At 39.4% G+C, this 19,328-nt stretch overlaps 2 protein-coding genes across 2 annotated transcripts; both read left to right on the top strand.

The window, feature by feature from the left end:
* Positions 1–5,390: 5,390 nt before the first annotated feature.
* dhx33 (DEAH (Asp-Glu-Ala-His) box polypeptide 33) lies at positions 5,391–12,559 on the top strand. The gene is made up of 12 exons (XM_058626511.1): positions 5,391–5,753; positions 6,431–6,591; positions 6,703–6,930; positions 7,098–7,268; positions 7,917–8,102; positions 8,595–8,706; positions 8,821–8,980; positions 9,100–9,188; positions 9,377–9,504; positions 9,676–9,879; positions 10,406–10,492; positions 10,610–12,559. The coding sequence occupies exons 1-12, from the start codon at positions 5,543–5,545 to the stop codon at positions 10,916–10,918; spliced, it is 2,046 nt and encodes a 681-aa protein (XP_058482494.1). The 5' UTR covers positions 5,391–5,542; the 3' UTR covers positions 10,919–12,559.
* Positions 12,560–14,131: 1,572 nt separating this feature from the next.
* On the top strand, positions 14,132–18,879 carry c1qbp (complement component 1, q subcomponent binding protein). Its single transcript, XM_058627466.1, has 6 exons — positions 14,132–14,524; positions 15,752–15,902; positions 15,992–16,082; positions 16,219–16,314; positions 16,436–16,561; positions 18,125–18,879. The coding sequence occupies exons 1-6, from the start codon at positions 14,143–14,145 to the stop codon at positions 18,272–18,274; spliced, it is 996 nt and encodes a 331-aa protein (XP_058483449.1). The 5' UTR covers positions 14,132–14,142; the 3' UTR covers positions 18,275–18,879.
* The last annotated feature ends 449 nt before the right edge of the window (positions 18,880–19,328 follow it).

Below are 19,328 nucleotides of genomic sequence, written 5' to 3'. Positions count from 1 at the left end.
TCTCTTGTTTCACAGTCACGTGTTTGCTTTAGTTTAAATAACTCAACAGTTGCCAAACAAGCGCAGGACATCCTCCTCCTTCCCCTGCTTTATGTACAGTATGTGTGTGTGTGTGTTTAATCAAACCTTATCATCTCCACTGACACTCTCTTCCTGCATGCTTGGCAGAGATAGAAAGTGCATGAGCTGAGCTCAACCCAGTCACAGTGCATGTGTCCCTCCTCAGCTTGTTTGCCTACACTCTCTTGTCACCGTAAGCCTTCTTAAGTTTTATCAGCAGTTTGTGTTGGGGACACACAGAGAAACAGTTTGGGTTTCCCACCCTGAAATCAATAATCCGCCCTTTCCCACCCTTCATACACGGTGAGGTGCTTTGCATTTCTAATCCTCACTCTCAGATGAAAGGAATTTGCAAACACACTGTTGTAGTGAAACTGAACCATTCCAGTACAAAACGGTGTACATACGAGAATGTCCTTCTTCAATATTATATTTTCTGTCACTTGTGAGCAATTCTTCTTAATCCCCACAGATTAGTGACTGGAACGTCTTGTTTTGGAATCGTGTCTAAAATCCAAATCTAAATCTGGCTAAGCTTATTCCCAAAGAGGCATTAAACTACATTGGTATTTGTCATAAAATGACTTTGGAATGATTACAAGGAACAAGAAACGATTTCAAGTTTAGTGTCTGATATCAATCACCATATACTCCACACATAAGAGACACTCTATACTTTTAACAGCAGTGGTTAACCCTTAGAACACAGAGCATTTCGGCTGCTTTTTTTTCCATTACTATGTTTAAACATACAGTATATGCAGAGGCTATAAGAATGTGCAATATAGAGAGTCTTACATCCTTTTTTTTTCAGCACAACCTGGACAATGATGAAAAAAAAATATTTTTCACCAACTATTTAAACACATCTGAGCAAAAGGTACTCAAGTACTAACATTAGTACTAAAGTACTAATGTTTAAAACCGGATTGAATTTGTGAAATTTGAAAATCTGTCACAGTTCAAAGTTCACTTGGCTCGTTTTTATGAACAAAAAGAGAAGAAAAACTGTCTATTTTGTGACTTCTGCACAATTATTGCTCTTTATATCTAAAAAATGGATCATAACTTTGACTCAACCACACATAAGAATAAGAAAAATGTCCATATAAAGAGTTGTGTATTATTCCCACAGCAATTAACCATGGTGGCACAGATCTGTGCCCCGTGAGCACTAAGGGTTAATATTTGGACACTTACCCAACGTCATCATTTTATATCATCACTATCTGCGGCACCTTTTTCATTCAAGTTTGAAATATTTGACGATGATTGGCTGATGCACGAGATACAATTAAACATCCAAATGTAATGTCAGTCAGTTAAAGTGGCTCACAGTTAATATATAGGACATTAAACACCATTCATACCTGCACGGGTGTTGATTCAATTTGCTCACTCATTTTGTTGAAGTAAGTCAAACAGTTCATTTTCAGGGGAAATGTTTTGTCTTTGGTGGGGAGGTGTTATGACCCTGGATCATTATGTTTGGGATAATTTAGTTTGGGATAACACCTCCTTTCAGTGAGTGTGTGTGTGTCTGACTGTAGCTGTGTCAAGGCTACATCCTCCAAGTGTGCAGCCATCAGGGCCACTTGGCCTTGTTGGCTGGTTCTTCCTGCCCCTGGAAGCCTGACTGCTGATTTAACCCCTAATCAACCCAAACATGCTATAAAAAACACACACACACACACACACACATATATTTAAATATATCCGATATAAAATTTATGTCAGCCCTAGTTTTGTGTTGTACCAGTTTTATTGATATATATTTGTTTCATTTTTGATGGATATTATTTGATGTAATACTGGAGTAAATGGTGTGAGATGTATTTTAGGATGAGAGGCAACTGTGGTCAAGCCAAATAATTTCCATTAAATCAAAATAAACCTGGTTCTTCATCTTGCAAATTTTAATCCAGAAATGTAAAGTCATCAGAACTAAACCCTGTGAAGAATGAGTAGAAATGATTTAGCCAGTACCTGTCAATATTAAATGATAAAAAAGGCTATTTTTTTTATTTATTTTTTTTCAATTACAGCTTATTTTTTTATTATTATAAAATTAGCAGTTCCATTCCGGTCCACCAAACTTAAAAGAATAAACTACATCAATTACATTATTGTTTATTTTTTCATTATTGTATGCTTTACTCAAGTAATCTTGAAAGAGCAGGGGCCTCACAGTGAGAAGGTTTCCAGGACCTTTCTGTTAGTGGTTTGCATGTTCTCCCTGTGTTTGTGTGGGTTTTCTGCGGGTAATCTGGCTTCCTTCCACGGTTCAAAGCCATGCAGTTGGGGTGAGGATAATTGGAGATGCTAAATGGCCCATAAATGCAATTTTAGAGTCTCCTTTATCTATATTGCTATCAGCAGTATAGATAATGAATGTATGGATGGAGACCAGATGGAGTTGTCAGACAGGTAGGAAAGCTTAAAGACCAGCTCACAATTTACCCAAGATAAATTTCAACAGTCAAGACGGGGGTGCAATGAGATTGAAAAAGGAGATAAAGTCATTTGAAAACAACATAATGAACACAATGAAGTGGAAACCAGTGCAGAACAAACAATAGTTGATGGATCTGCAGCTCATGTGCATAATGATTGGTTATAGTGGTTAACATACAATATGTGGATGACAGGAAACTAGTTAGACCTCTACTTTTATAGTTTGCCCAAGCTTTTCACATCACTGATCACTGAATTCTTATTTTAGAGTTGTTATGGTATTTTATTTTCAATTCTCTGGCACAGTACTTTTTGTTTGCCTTTTATGGCATTCCACAGGGTGGTTGCTCGGATCCACTTTCATTTTTTATATTCATGAATAATTTGCTGTAAAAATCGACTTTATTCTCACCTGGAACTCCACATTAGGTCTGAGATGAGCTCATATATTACCTTGACTTATGGTTGTTTAATTTACCAACCCATTTAACACTTACACATTACATGGTATTTTTGTCTTTCACAATGGTCACCACGTGTCAGATTGTCCATCACAGTGGCATTCTTGTCGTGTCTTGTCGCGTCTTGTTTGGGGGACTGGCAGTTCATAGGTCAATGGGGAGGCAGGGCAAAGAGTTGTCAATCATTACCCTTTGTTGTGGTGGTCCCTTGAGGACACATCAAAAGCCCCTATTCCCCCTATGGTTACCTGCTCGCCTCGGCACGCTTTATGTTGGTTTTCCACTACAAAATAGTCCCAGACACCAAATCTCCATTCTTTAATGATGTTACGCTACACGTCCGTTCATTATTCCTGACAAAAATCAGCCTTATTTCAACTAAGAACTTCTAAGTTGCATGTAATGTCACTTAAGTTAGCAGGACTTAACTAAATGACTTGTTTGATGTACCCACAGTGCATTCAACTTGAAATGATTTTGTCGAAAGAGTAATTCTGAGTATTCTATACTAATTTAAAAGTACAGCTCAAGTAAACTATCTAGTAGTCTTAACACATTGTTTATTGTGCAAGTAATCTACACTTAATGTTATTCAATATGGTTTGCATGATTTTATGGTGTATTATTAAATGAACACAACTAAATGTATAATAACTTTCATTACAAACAGTGCATACTTATAGAGTTGAAAAATTTATTGTGTTGGTCTGACCAAACTGTTTGTCGGAAAAGGAATTTTGCAATTTCAATGCTGCACATGCTGCATTATCTGTCATGTCTCATGCTGTTCAGTCACTTTTTGTCCCACGTGGAGCACGACCCTATTATGTGGCCAAGAGAGGGGAAGATCTAAAACATTCAGATGAGCTCCTCATTCTTCTTTCTGAGCTAATGTTTCTGAGTTGCATGATTGATGTGGAGACAAAATTAAAAACTCACCTTCCTTTAGTCCTGTAAAAGTCACTTGAAATATAAAGTAGCCTTTTTTATTAAAACTATTATGTACAGGTTCTTATAATGGATGTGTGGAATATGCTCAATCATTGTCACACCTTACAGCCTATAGCTGTGATTAGTTCAAAAAATTAGTTTAGCTTTGTCATTATGACCATTTTAATATGGATTTATGAGGGGATACTAATTGCATTTTTTTTTACAATATGTAAGGCTTCATTGGAGAAGAGTATAATGTGAACGCACACTTTATAGTGAGCTATTTGAGGACACATTATTCCCCCTGGATACAGAGTTAAATGCTGTTGATAGAAATCAGAGCTGTTGACAGACACACTGACTGGAGGCAAGAGAGAGGGATAATAATATGTCTAATTGGTATTAATTAAAGAGGAACATGATAACATCTTTCACTGTCAGAGCACTTTGCTACATAATAAAACTTTATTTTATTATGCAGAGCCCAAATCCTTAATATATAAAATCCTAAAACAAATAGTTTTTTTTTACCATTACAGTATTTATGAATAATTCAAACATGCGGTGTGTGATGGAAAATCACAAGGTTTGTAATTCAAATTCCACATATTGTGGTTGTTAATGTTCCTGTTCCATAATTCAAAATAATATTTTATTGGTTTTTGAAGCTAATACGTTACCTTGATTTCTCTCATTTTCCCAGACAGATTATAGTGTATTACTGTACCAAGTAGGTTATATCTAGATTCGTCAAACATTTATCTTATACACTCTTTTACTATTTGATTTTTAACCAGGCTGAGCTAAATTAACATTTTGTTACTGACATACGGAACCTGCACCTTTAAAATATGTGTATTGAATCCCTCAGAGTTTATGCATTTTACTCTCTCTAGCTTTTTCTTTTCTTTAGAAAGTGTAGATGCTCAAACAACAATGAGTCAGTGGCCACACAAGCAAACGTGTTGCCAGTTGTCTTAATCTTAATCTTACATGTTATGACTTGACTAATGTCATGACTATTTCTCAACTGTCTGACATTGGAATGCACCTGAGATTAAACCTGAGATTGTGTAACAACATGCAGTAGTTACAAGAGCACTTTTTTTTTCTTTTCTTGTTGTGGCCATGATAACCATGGTTTCCCAGTGTTGGGTCAGATGATGAATTCTATATTATTTTGTATTATTATTATTGTTGTTTTATTTTCTGTGACCTATAAAATGCCTATACAGGTAATGAAAGGGTTGCACTGGGCACTTGCATATAGTAGTATTTACATTTGAATAATGTTTCAATAAACATTTAATATACAACCTTTTCTTTTCTCTTACGTGCATAAGTGATTGCGAGTTTGTTTGGTGATAACGTGATTTGAAAATACAGCGGTGGGTTTAATAACACGGTACCTGACAGTCACTACTCGGGTAAAATTTGTACCCGAGGTGCTGACGTCAAACACGTGCGCCGACTTCGACCCCACGTGGTGACGTTTTTTTTGCAGAGGCAGCAAAACATCCGCAGTGAGTCTCGTCTGTCTGTCAGCCAACACGAAGAAAACTTTTTTTTGCTTTTGAATTAACCTGAAGAAAACGCGGTGCGGCTTTTACCAACAGGGTCACCTTTTCTAGACCATGCCCCACGACCCCGACCCTCCTCCGGCTAAAAAATTCAAGCCGGGGTCAGTTTTTTTCCGTATCGATAAGAATAAACCTGGAATGCTGCTTCCTAGAAAGGGAAATGTAACAACTCCGATAGAAGTCCAGAGGAAACAACTTCCAATCTACCAGGCGAAACCTCAGCTGCTGAACCAGCTGAGGCAGCTGCACAATGCGGTTCTCATAGGTAAAGTGCTCTCAGCTACTGTTAGCTAGCCATGCTAATGCGTTAGCCAAGTTAAAGGGTAATTCCACTCTAAACAAAACTACTCCCCACATGCCTGGGCTGTCTTTTAATGCTTTCCATTTAAGACCTGATTAGCAATGCTTTCTGAGACCAGTGCACTATACATATAGTATATAAGATTATATTTAAATACGCACATTGGTTTTATTTATGTAGGTTTACACCTTTTTTCCCACTGGACCTAAACAACTGCTGCTATGAGCACTGAAGCGTTTATGACTTCATATAAAATATATTGTTTTGATTACCTATTTTCATGTATGTAATATTTAGTATATTCATTATTTAAATTTAAAATACACGAGTGCTCTACACAAATCCATTTTCTACCACTTAAAATGTAGAGAATAAAGGAAAGATATTTGGCAAAGTTTATCTGCTGAGAGAATAAAAGAATAAAAAAGAGTAGTCATTTATTTGCTGATAAGTACAGGTGTTGTTTTTTTTATATCATGTTGTTAGTTTATATAAAGCCTGTATCTGTGACTGTGATAGATCAATACTACATCTGATGACCTAAATCATTTATTAGTTGGATTTAAAATGTACTATTGCATGTAACTGCATGTATTTGAAAAGTACATAATCATACCGATTTTCTCTCATACATACACCAGGTGAGACTGGCTCTGGGAAAACCACACAGATCCCACAGTACCTGTATGAGGCCGGCATCGGGCGACAGGGCATCATTGCCATCACTCAACCTCGTCGTGTTGCTGCCATCTCACTGGCAGGAAGGGTGGCGGAGGAGAAAAGGACTCAGCTTGGCAAGCTGGTACGTACTGGAGTCAGGCTTCTCACACATGACTCATCAGTGTTTAATTAAAAAAAACTGGACATTCATCACGATAGGCATACATGTTTGTGCTTGAATCAAACTTCTCAGGTTGGTTACACGGTGCGTTTTGAGGACGTCACCTCCTCGGAGACAAAGCTGAAGTTCATGACCGATGGCATGCTCCTGCGTGAGGCCATCGGAGACCCCTTACTGCTGCGCTACACTGTGGTGGTCTTGGATGAAGCTCATGAGCGCACAGTGCACACTGATGTGCTGTTTGGCGTGGTTAAGGCTGCCCAACGCAGACGCAAAGAACTGAACAAGATACCCCTGAAGGTAAGAGAGATGTTCCTGCTGCCGAAGTTAGTTTCATAGCAAATTCTAGAACTAATTCCTATAACACTTGTCAAATAAAACATCTTGCTGTATATTTACACATCCACATCTGCATAATTATTGGCTTACTCTTCTCCTTTTCATTCATTTCTCTTTAACCTGCACAGGTCATAGTGATGTCGGCCACGATGGATGTAGATTTGTTCTCAGAGTACTTCAACAAGTCGCCTGTACTTTACCTGGAAGGGAGGCAGCATCCCATTCAGATCTACTACACCAAGCAGTCACAGTCAGACTACCTGCAGGCTGCACTTGTCTCAATTTTCCAGATACATCAGGTACTCTTCAATCATAGACTGTATAGAAGAAGTGGACATAGTCTTCTTGTTTGAAAAGGGAGTCCTAGGACGTAACATAGACGTGGCAGTTATCCAGCAGGGGGTGACAAGTGGTTACAAAAAGAAAGTCCATGGGAAAATGAGCCTACGTTTATTTTTTCTTGGGATGTTAATGGTGTCAATCACTTGTTTCAGGTCCTCCTCGATAGAACATGATGTCAATTTTGAATATTACCTTGTCAGTAAGATTGATGATAAAGCACACCACACGATAGGTTCCTGGATTCCAGTGACCTCTGTGAAATTCTAGTTTCAAAGCCTGACATGGCGCCAGTCAAATTGCAAATCTCAATGCTTTAGAACAGGAGTTTGTTTTGCAATTGGAATACTATGTCAATTTCTCAGATACATTCAGACAGAAGAGTTAGTGGTTTTCGAGTTAATCTAATATGAGTACATCCAAATAATTTTTCTAAATCATTCAGTTATAATAAATGCATTTCTACGCTAAGCTAAGAACCATGATACGTCTGTCCTTTTGGTTTATGAAAGCAAACAGAAGTGAGCATTTCTCTGTCTCCATGTTCATGTACTGTGACGATTCTTTGTGAAACCTGAACAGAATGTGTTCTCCTTGTGTGCATCCAGGAGGCGCCTCCGTCCCATGATATCTTAGTTTTCATGACTGGTCAGGAGGAAATTGAGGCTCTGGCAAGGACGTGCCGGGACATTGCGAAGCACCTGCCTGACGGCTGTGGTTCAATGGTAGTTGTCCCCTTGTACTCCGCACTGCCGCCAGCACTGCAGCTCAGGGTTTTTCTGTCGGCTCCCAAGGTAACGATAAACATGTAGGAGAAACAAGACTTCTGCAGATTATTGTAGACAAAAGTAAATATTTAAGGGAAAATGTTTTGTGATATTCTAGGTAAATCCAGGTAAATTGGACAAAAATTAAACCGTAAATTGACCGTAGGTGTGAGAGTGGATGGTTGTTTGTCTCTATATGTGGCCCTGTGATGGACTGGCAAACTGTTTCTGTGATAAACAAGGCATAGGCCCTTAAATCTATAGCGCATGGTCCAAGATGCATGGCAAAGGTATATAAGTGCTGTATGAGCAGACCTCACTTGAAGACCAACCCACCCACAGGTGCACTGATGAGGGCATTTGCTATACTTGCTACCTGCACAACATGGGTGCTGTGCATGAAAATGATAACTGTGTTAGATAGGAACTGACACAGCTGTATTATTTGTATTGTCTCATTATGTGATTAATGTTATTATATAGTCATGCCAAATGTTTGCTGTCTTTACCTTTGTCCAGGGTTGTAGGAAAGTCATCCTCTCAACCAACATTGCTGAGACGTCTGTTACAATCTCGGGGATCAAATATGTCCTAGACACAGGGATGGTGAAGGCAAAACGTTTCAATCCTGGTAAGATAATTCAGTCTAAACACATTCAGTGCTGAATTACACAGTAACTTGTCCCTGTGCTCGGTTCTTTTGTTTTTATCTTGTTTATACTGTGTCTGTTGTGTAACTCTGAAGACAGTGGTCTGGAGGTTCTGGCGGTGCAGCGCATTTCTAAGGCTCAGGCGTGGCAGCGAGCGGGCCGGGCGGGCAGGGAGGACTCGGGCTTCTGCTATCGTCTCTACACCGAGCAGGAGTTTGACAACCTCATCCCCATGACTGTGCCTGAAATCCAGAGGTAGGAATCTATAAACCACTGTACAGTTTGTGCTGGGCCGCAGGAGACTCTCTTATTTGTTGACACATTTAGGTCAGTGCGATTTAATGGCCTGTTTCGTGTGCGTGTTTGCGCTGCAGGTGTAACTTGGCTGGTGTGATGCTCCAGTTAATGGCTCTGGGGATTCCAGATGTGATGAATTTTGACTTCATGTCCAAGCCATCTCCAGGTAAGATGCTATAGTCATAGGAGAGCAGTGCTATAAGGCACTGACGCATTGTCAGCACTGACTGTACTCACTGTACATGCCCTGTCACATGAACCAGCCTGAGACACACAGAATATCAGTCATTTTTCAGGATAGATGTTAACACCAGGTCTGAATGTGGTCATACTAACAGTTCTGTTAAACCCCAGAGGCTGTTCGTTCTGCTGTGGAGCATTTAGAGCTGCTTGGAGCCGTAGAGAGGAAGGAGGGGCAAGTTGTCCTCACTGCTGTGGGAAAGAAGATGGCAAGCTTCCCTCTGGAGCCAAGATATGCCAAGGTAACAAAAAAAACTAACACAAACAGATGCTGTCTTCACAGCTTCTGCTTGGATCGTTTTTTCTTTTTAATAAAAGACGACATGAAGTGGCAGACCGTTGACTGCGGAGCCACATTATTCACATGCACATTTTGGTCTAACACTTCCTGCCTTGTTCGCTCTGTCTCACAGACCATCCTGCTGTCCCCGGATTACTCCTGTTCTGAGGAGGTGTTGAGTATCGTGTCTCTGCTGTCAGTGGACACGGTGCTGTTCAACCCTCCAGCCCGGCGGGAAGAGGTGCTCGCCGCACGCAAGAAGTTCAGCTCCAGCGAAGGAGACCACATCACCCTCCTCAACATCTACAGAGCGTTTAAGAAAGTCAGTGGTAATAAGGTGAGGACATCTATTTTAATATTTACGTATATCATGTATATATCACGTGACATATTCCAACACAATCACTATACAAACAAACGATAGCCTGAAGCTCTAGGCTGGATTTTTCCTCCCCTATATAATCCATATGATCAGCATTATCAAAGAAGGAAGTAAATTGCATCCTAAGTTGTTGTCCTTAATTATGTTACAAGACAAATCTTACACTAAGTTATAGTTGATTATTTTAAATGTTCAAATCTTTTGAGGCAAAGTTTGCCAATATGTTATTTCTGAATCCCTTCACTTTACATGTTTTACAGCTAGACAAGCCTCTTAAATAATAGTTTAATTTCTTTTAAGGAGACATACATACATTCTTCTGTCGCAGCAAAATCAGCTCCCTGTGTTTTATTTGTTATACCTCATCTGTGTGTGTGTGTGTGTGTGTGTGTGTGTGTGTGTGAGTGTGAGTGTGTGTGTCCTAACAAAATCCAGAGGCGAGATGTTGATGAGCTAATCCGGTGTATGTCTGCTGTTACAGGAGTGGTGTCGAGAGAACTTTGTCAACAGCAGGAACATGGGTCTGGTTAAAGACGTCCAGGCTCAGCTCAGAGAAATCTGCCTAAAGGTACATACTCATAACCTTTACTCACACAGGTCATGTAGAGCTCATTTGGCAGTGGTTTGAATGTGAAACAAATTACAACTTAAAGCTTGTGATTACAAATCTTCTTGTTTTTACCAGCTGAATTTGAAGCTGGTGTCTTGTGGGGCAGAGACGGGGAACGTTCGCCGCTGCCTTGCCCACGGGATGTTCGTCAATGCTGCAGAGATACAACCGGACGGCAGCTACTTGGCTCTGGACACCCACCAGCCTGTGGCCATCCATCCGTCCTCTGTCCTTTTCCATGGCAAGCCAGCATACGTGGTGTTTAATGAGCTGCTGCACACGTCCCGCTGCTACATGAGAGACCTGTGCCTAGTGGACGCTGACTGGCTGCTGGACGCAGCACCAGATTACTTTGGTCGCAAGCTTCACCTCACTAAGAGCTAACCAACAGAGAACCAGGATCAGGCGACTGTAACACTTGATTCTCTTTTTACAAAGTCGAATTTGGATAAAGACACTTATTGCAAATCAGCAGACGGCATTTCCTATACCCTGGATTTCACTACCTCCCAGTTGACAAGCATCTGGCTCGTGTCACTGCAGCAGAAACCTGAAAACTGAGGCCTCACAACTACTTTGACCTCGTCCAGACTGTAATTCAGATTTTATAAACAGTTTCCTTGCTGTTGTTCAATGTTCAACATTTAAAAGAAGATTATTTTTTTTAATGTTTCATGCTTTAGTTATTATGTTTGCATGCATTTTAACAGCATGGATAACCTCAACCTGATATATCGGTTAATTTTGTCCTCAAGATCAAATTAAGTTCACCAAATCTTAAAGCTTTATTGTGTAACTTTTGAATGTAAACAGAATGGCTGTTACATTCCAACCATTGTCAATTGAGTTCAGTACCTTTTTAATTAAGCCTTCCAGCCCCAAATGACTCTCTCTGTGTCTACTGGAAGCAACAGCAATACTGCGCTAGTAAAGCAAGACCCGCATTGAGTTTCAGAAGTGAGTTTCGACTGCTCAAAAATCCTTGTTTTCACACTTTTCACAGTCCCATACCCTTTCAGACATTCGACTTCCAGCCATGTACCCCCTATGGACTTGAACAAAAATTGTCTTAAACTCTGTCAAAGTTATTTCTCACCAAATAGATCTATTTAAAAATACCAGCATGTTCTATGAGCAACACCAGTTCACTTTGTGTACCCAGGGGGGTACAAGTACCCCAGTTTGGGAATCACTGCTTGACAGAGCCTGTTTTCAGATGAAGGATGCAGCATACAAATAATGTTATATCCTTTGTGTTCACAAAGACCAGACAAACGCAGAATAATAGAATACCATCAACAACAACAAAATCAACAAAGGTTACGCACTGCAGCTTTAAGTGTCATCAATAAGCTACCTTCCCATCAAGGTAGTTGTTTGAACAGCTGTCTTATTTCTGCCTGCAAGATATTAGCCTGATTGAGGTTAGGAAAAGAACCTATGTTTCCCAAATGGGTTTATACAAAGAGGTCTCATGTTTTTTTTTGTTTTTTTTCTTTAAATAAATGAGTACAGTAGTTTTGTCTAAACACCAAAGTTAGAATTCACACAAGGTGCTTGTGCATGCCAGTTTTTCCACATCTACAACTATATCACCACAAATACATGCACGTCAGGAGAACCAGCATGTTCTATTCTATGTCTATATCCAGGTTCTATGTTGCACAGATCCATTACTAACTCCCTCCACAGACAGACAGACTAAACATCAGAGGTATGTTGACAACGATGCAACGCATGGAGATTGTAGTTAGCGATCTGATCACTCAGGTCTTCTGCACCTTTTGTAGAATGTAAATGACACCGTGTTGAAGTTGAAGAATGGGATAGATGCTACTCCTGTCTTTTTTTGTTTTTGTTTACACTCGACTCAGGATTGTACCTAAATAAAATGACAAACACTTGCTAATTTTACAATCTCCAAATGGACCTGGAATTGTAGTAATTTCATCATCAGCAGGTTGTATGTTCAGTAAGTGAATTTCATACAGAACGTGCTGCACACGAGGGTCTTTTTGTTTTTTTTAACAAAGAAAAAATAGACCATTTAAGATCTGAATGTGCTGTCATCAACTTGAATAGATTAAATGCACATCCTTGGTGAGTTCATTATAACTAAACTTCACTTGTGATAGACACAGACAGTTGTTATGAGTTATAATAATAAAATAATCTACTCTCTTAAAACACGAGTCGGACCATGTGAAGAGTAAAAATTTAAAGCACATGGTTTTCTTGGATTTAACAGTGATACTGTTTCAAAAATGCTGTAGGTCTGTGTGTCGGTCAGAAAAAAATACACAAACGGCAACTTATTAAGACCTTCAAAATGAATAATATTGCATATACTGTTATTTCTTCATCAGCGTTGACAAATATTTTTGTTTTCAAAGGTTTAGCCACTAAACAAGAGTCCTAGTACATCCATGTCACACACACAAGTTTCAATCTAGTCAACACACTGCTTGTACATTAATGTTGGAGTGATGATGCTGAGCCAGGAGGGTGGGGGTAAAAACCAACACCTTAAACATATCCTGTAATATGTACAGTATATAAACTAAAGGCACCTGGAGGTAGATAGTGGCCAACCATCCAGTGGTTGCAGTGAAATGTGGAGCCCTGACTTGACATAAAACAGCTCCATCTTCTGGCAGCAGGGCGATTAAGTCTAAATGATGCAACTGCTTTGAAACACGCTTGAATGATGTAACAGTACTCAGCTCAGGTCCTCTGCAGAAACAGATTAATGTCCTAGATTTGTCAGTTAAGACCCTATAAGTTATAGATACCATCAGTATTATGATGAACTTATCTAGACATATTTGTGGGGTTTTTTTTTGTTTTGTTTTTTTTAATTAAATATAGGGATCATAGACCTGTGGTGTCATTACAGATCATACAATATGTGCCCAGATTTGTAAATTGTCGATAGAATATATGCACGCTTTTTAATTTAAAGGTTCAAGGCCAGCAAACGCCAAGTGAAGAGCCTGCAGTGCACATTCATTCTATACCACATAAATATTAACATCTGGTGAGTTGATTTGAAACATTGTCCTCAATTAAGTTTTTGTGGCATGGAGTTAAGTTTGTAAACTCTACCTCCTTTAGTAGATTTGTGAGTTAGAATGAGTGTAGCACAGCATTAATAGATCTAGAGAATTAAAAAGAAATGCCTATCTGTATTATTTACTTATACTTAATACTTAAATATGATTAAATCTGAGAAGCCCTATGTTGTTTTCAAATAAATGTACATTACTTAAAATTTAAATAACAAAACATTGTCCCCACAACAATGAATACAGTATGTTTGCTGAAATTGTCTGTAACCTTCTAAGTGTAACTGAGGTCAACGCTCCACTCTTCAGTTGAAACGCCTTAATTTGGCCACAGGGGGGCGTTATTATTTAACTTGTTTGGAATAATCCACGATCCATACCCTTTTAAATATGCAATTTTTTATACCATATATAAAGTAGAATTTAAATACCATACTCGAGAATGAATAAGTTTTGTAAAAAGATCCCTACAGCAATTTAAAATTAACTTTACTCTTGTTCAAAGTACTACTTCCGGTGCAAAGGTTGTAGTTGCGTAGGTCAATGTGCCCTTCCACACGTGTGTCTCTGTCATACATCACACTCACAGGCACTAAGAGCAGTGGTAGTGAAGGAGAGTCAAACTCGTTTTTACTCATTCGTCCGTTACGCTTTAATATTCCCGTAGTCATGCTGAAGTCGGTTGTCAGAGCGGTTGGAACCGCTGTCCGCATTTCATCAGCCACCGCGTCCACAGCGCGAGCTCTGCCGCTCAGCTGCCCGACTCTGTGCTCTCCGACATCGGCCACAGCTCGGCCCTTCACCCGGTCTCTGTGGATGCTTAACAGCAGCAACGGAGCCTCGTCAGGATACAGGCCGAAACTGTTCAGCTCCAGAGTGCTTCAGCCCTCGGTGTCGTGTGGATGTGGAGGACTGCACACAGAAGGTACGAAATAATAGTCTGGAAGACTTGGTATGCTAATTTAAGCTAACCTAGCTCGTATGAGGCAGTTGTACAAGACGTGAGAGACTAATACATATTTTAAATTTGTACAGAAAAGAGAAACGCAAACAGTGTTGTGTGTGCTGTTAACTTACTAGCAAAAGTTACTAGTTCTTTGTCTGTCACACGTTAGTAAGTGTTAACATTTATCTTGTCAAGTAGTAAATGTGAGCTACATACTGGGGATTATTATATGTGGTTGTACTGTAGTTTCAGAGTTGTCAGAGTTGTTGTTTGCTGTGTGTGATGCTGCGAATTAGCGCTATTAAATAAAAATTAAACTAAGATTTACATGTCCCTTTCAATCCATTCATTCATCCACTAGCAGCTCAGCATCTGTCATTCTGATAAGTGAGTGCGTTTGAAAAGTATCCTTAATTATTTTTATAATGATTTATCTGTCGATTATTCCTTGATTAATAGAGTAATCAATCAACAGTCAGATGTTAAAAAATGGCCATCACTGTCTTTCATACCTGAAAATGATGATGTTTCAAGGTCTTTTTTCTATCCCAGTTTTAGATTCAGTATGAATGATTGTTGTTATATGGAGCAAATAAACAAGTGCATGATTAATGTAGTAATTGATGACCGAGTAATGGTTTCAGCCCTCTTGAAAATGGAAACATTATGAATGTTCTAATCATGAGAGCTTTTCTACAAGGATATGGAGTAGCAAGGGAGAGGGGAAAAAGTAGCCAGCCAGAGACAGACATCAGTATGACTCGGTATCAGTTCCTCCTCACTGTCTGCAGGTGTCACTGGCAGAGAGTGGAGGAGGCTAAGTCAGTTTGGCTCAAATAGCATTACTGTGTCCTGACTCTCATACCTCATGCAATTTTCTTTTGTGACATTTTGTGTTTAATTTTGACAGATATTGGCTGTGAGTCCTAAGTTACCCCGCAATTCCACCTCTAGTAGCCAGGGTGTTTAATTCACACACACACACACACACACACACACAGCTGATGTCACTCACATGTTGGTGTATTCTGATTCACAAGTGTAAAATTAACATCCTCCTATAGTTGAAGTTATGCAAGGTTGAGCAGCCTGTCCCGATTTCAATCTGGGCTGTGACTTAAGTGAAAAACATTACCTCTTTACAGACTCCCATCATGGGAGACTAACAGCGACGGTGGCGTTAAACTCGTGTTAAACTTTGAACAGGTGACAAGGCATTTGGTGACTTCCTCACTGATGAAATCAAAGAAGAGGTGAAGATCCAGAAAAACAAAAGTCTTCCTAAGATGTCTGGAGGATGGGAGCTGGAGATGAATGGCACAGAGGCAAAGCTCAAAAAAAGTGTCTCTGGAGAAAAGTAAGTAGCCGCAGCCACCATTGTCCAAAAGTTGCAGATAAAAGGGTGCTCCCTGTACGTGACTTAACGGTGCATCTGCTTTCACACAGAATCTCTGTTACATTTAACACCAACAACAGCATTCCTCCTAACTTTGAGGAAGAGGCAGAACAAGGACAGCAGAAGTCAGGAGAAGAAGAAGTGAGTTACATTACAACAGGCCATTGAACATTTCAATGTTGATATATAACCGCCATAATTGTGAAGAGCCTTAAATGATTGTTTTATTGAAGCCGTTGACTTTCAAATCTAAATATTTATGTCTTTCTCTTTATAGCCGGAAATTATATCAGCACCTAATTTTGTCATTGAAGTAACAAAACAGGCTGCAAAACATTCCCTGGTGTTTGACTGCCATTTTCCTGAAGACGAGGTAAGCACTGGTGGACATGTGAGATGAATAATGTCAGCAGCATGTCTGATGTCTGATCATTTTCTTGCGATAGCAAAGTTGTGGAGTTTAAAAAAAAACCAAACTTGACTTGTATTTGTAGATGAGTCATGGTGAAGGAGAGGATGAGAGTGACATCTTTGCCATTCGTGAGGTCAGTTTCCAGGCCGAGGGAGATACAGAGTGGAAGGAGACCAGCTATACTCTCAACACCGACTCCCTGGACTGGGTAAGCCAGTTAACAAATACAGTTACACTAATATATTTATTATATAATATGATAATAAGGCCCAGTGTGTAATAATTTGTGATATCTAATAGGGCTGCAACGATGAATCAATTATTAATTGATTTCTTAAATGAATCGTCAACTATTTTGATAATCAGAGTGGTTTTTTGTTTGTTTGTTTTTTTCAATAATTAAAACAAGCATTGGAGAACAACGGTACACTTCACTTGAAAGGCTGTCATTGTCAACAACTGAGTCAAGTTGTCCATCAGCTGATGAGGTTCTCATAAGGCACACTATACACTGCCTGGCCAAAAAAAAAATCGCCACCTTTTTACAGTAGCCGTCTATTGTTGGTAGTCTTGGCAGTTGGTCAGGTCAAGGTTCAGCAACATTATGTGCCCAAAGAATGAGGTTAGCTGACTACCAGAATATACTGAATGACCAGATTATTCCGTCGATGTATTTTCCCTGATGGCACTGAAATTGTGAAAGAGTGGTTCAGGGAGCATGAGACCTCATTTTCACACATGGATTGGCCATCACAGAGTCCAGCCCCTAACCCCATTGAGAATATTTGGGATGTGCTGGAGAAGGCTTTGCACAGTGGTCTGACTCTCCCATCATCAATACAAGATCTTGGTGAAAAATGAATGCAACCCTGGACAGAAATAAATCTTGTCACATTGCAGAAGCTTATCGAAACAATGCCACAGCGAATGAGTGCCATAATCAAAGCTAAAGGCGGTCCAACGATGTGACCCTTTTTTTTTTTTGGCCAGGCAGTGTATATTGTAAATCTATCGTCATTCGCAATATACATATCGCAAACAGGCGCTTGAACCGTGTGCAGCTTGCGTTGCTTAACTCTCACACGATCATTAATATCAACAAGCTTAGTGTTTCCGCCATCATTCGTTGGTTTGATGTATCTCAGGTCAGTGTGTGTCTTTAGCGTGTTTCTTCATCATTGCTCTCCTTTTCTCTTGCCCAGTTCTGTATCACGTGTGAGAGCACAAACACACAGCTAACTCGGGTAAACGATGAGTTAAATGCTTCTCAGCTGTGGGGACAAAGAAATATAATCGAGTGGTTCTGAGCGTCTATACTGTGCAGCTAAAAAGAAAATAGAAAGCCCTAACACTAATCCTTTGACACACACACACACCGTCATCTTCACTCCTCTTCTCCTCTTACGCATCATCGCTGCCTTCAAAATAAGAGCCACTGGCTTCGGCTTCAACCACTTCCTGTATAAACCTTTTGCACTTGGCAATAAATATAGCTTTCTGTAAAATTTAGAACAATAAATTCTAGTTTTCCTTTTCTTTTTTGTTATGTTTATAATTAATCTTCATCTTGTTTACTGTATATCGATACATAACCAAACAAACAAGGTTTATTATACACTGTACAGGAATCGTGCAGATGTACTTCTATATTCAATTTCTGCCAAAAGAAACCTTAATAAATGTTACACACTGGACCCTGAGGTTGACGATCAGCATGATTAAGAAGAAACATTTAGATGGCGACTGATTTCCTGGCTTTGTTGATCTTTAGGCCCTTTATGACCATTTGATGGACTTCCTGGCTGACCGCGGGATTGACAACACCTTCGCCGACGAACTGATGGAGCTGAGCACGTCCATCGAGCATCAAGAATACATCAAGTTCCTGGAAGAGCTCCAAGGCTTTGTCAAATGTAAATAAAGTTAGATATTGGCTAAATGTCACTCGTATTTAATACACGTCCTGGCAAAGTTGGACTTCAGCTGATCCATTGAGACTCGAGCAAATGTTGCAGCACTGAATGATTGAATTGCTCGCCACTAAAGAGACTGGCGATAGTTTGTGACGGTAAGTCTTGTCACAAAGACCACACTGCAAACGTGTTTCCTTCATTAAAATGTGACTCTATTTTTCTGTAAGTTAAACCGGTTAGGTATGTTAATTAATAAATTAATATATGAAGGCCATCAACATGTAGAGACCCTCATTAAGAAATAGCTTAATTCCTGTCTTAATTGCAGTGGTTCAATATGGTCCACTTATTTTTGAAAGTGTAATTTCCCTAAAACCAGTCATTGGGAGGATTACGATCAAAAACACCAAAATATTCAACAGTTTTCAAAAAATCCCTCCTTGTCTAAATGTGTGTCCCGGCTTCTGTTAATCCTGCTGTGCTTTGTACAGGAGTTCATGTGATGATTCATAGTAATACAACTCTGTATGACCAGAACTGTCTAAATTTGGTTGGTTTATCTAAGTGTGTAGACGGAAGGGAAAGTTTGTCGATTAAAACAGTTTGATATAAATGGTTGATGTCACAGTGTTTTTCTTTTTTTAAGTGAAAATCTGACCATTGGGTGTTCCTGATACTGTTGTAACATGACATTTATTAGAAATGCTGCCCTGCTATAACACACCTGATTCAGATGAATGGCTCGTTCTCAGGCTTCTGCAGAGCTTGATGACGAGCTGACCATTTAAATCAGGGAAACATCTAAAACCAGGGACCAGGGTTGCGTCAGAAACTAGCAAATTACTGATAGAGATAAATTCACAGTGAGCAAGTCCTAAAATCTATTAACATGTATATATTTCCAGGTAAGATGGTAATCTGCTGTGTCCTATAAGCGAATTTCTCACGACAATATTTAAGAAACACCTACAAATGTAACGAAGGGGCTTCTCTAACCATTCAGCAGTACTTTGGGTCAACAAGTACAAAAATGACTTGGTTTTGGATGTTGTGCATATGGTG

Source organism: Solea solea, chromosome 4 (assembly GCF_958295425.1).
Source record: "Solea solea chromosome 4, fSolSol10.1, whole genome shotgun sequence".
NCBI classification, from domain to species: Eukaryota; Metazoa; Chordata; class Actinopteri; order Pleuronectiformes; family Soleidae; genus Solea; species Solea solea.
Note: the sequence above shows the minus strand (reverse complement) of the source record. Positions and strands in the feature narration are given on the sequence as shown.

What these genes read in the sequence shown, in the direction of transcription:
- dhx33 (XM_058626511.1), top strand. Translation starts at nt 5,543, where the DNA reads ATGCCCCACGACCCCGACCCTCCTCCGGCTAAAAAATTCAAGCCGGGG. An exon ending in GCACAATGCGGTTCTCATAG is followed by an intron (nt 5,754 to 6,430) that starts GTAAAGTGCTCT and finishes TACATACACCAG; the next exon opens with GTGAGACTGGCTCTGGGAAA. An exon ending in CAATTTTCCAGATACATCAG is followed by an intron (nt 7,269 to 7,916) that starts GTACTCTTCAAT and finishes GTGTGCATCCAG; the next exon opens with GAGGCGCCTCCGTCCCATGA.
- c1qbp (XM_058627466.1), top strand. Translation starts at nt 14,143, where the DNA reads ATGTGCCCTTCCACACGTGTGTCTCTGTCATACATCACACTCACAGGC. An exon ending in GCCATTTTCCTGAAGACGAG is followed by an intron (nt 16,315 to 16,435) that starts GTAAGCACTGGT and finishes TTGTATTTGTAG; the next exon opens with ATGAGTCATGGTGAAGGAGA. An exon ending in ACACCGACTCCCTGGACTGG is followed by an intron (nt 16,562 to 18,124) that starts GTAAGCCAGTTA and finishes GTTGATCTTTAG; the next exon opens with GCCCTTTATGACCATTTGAT.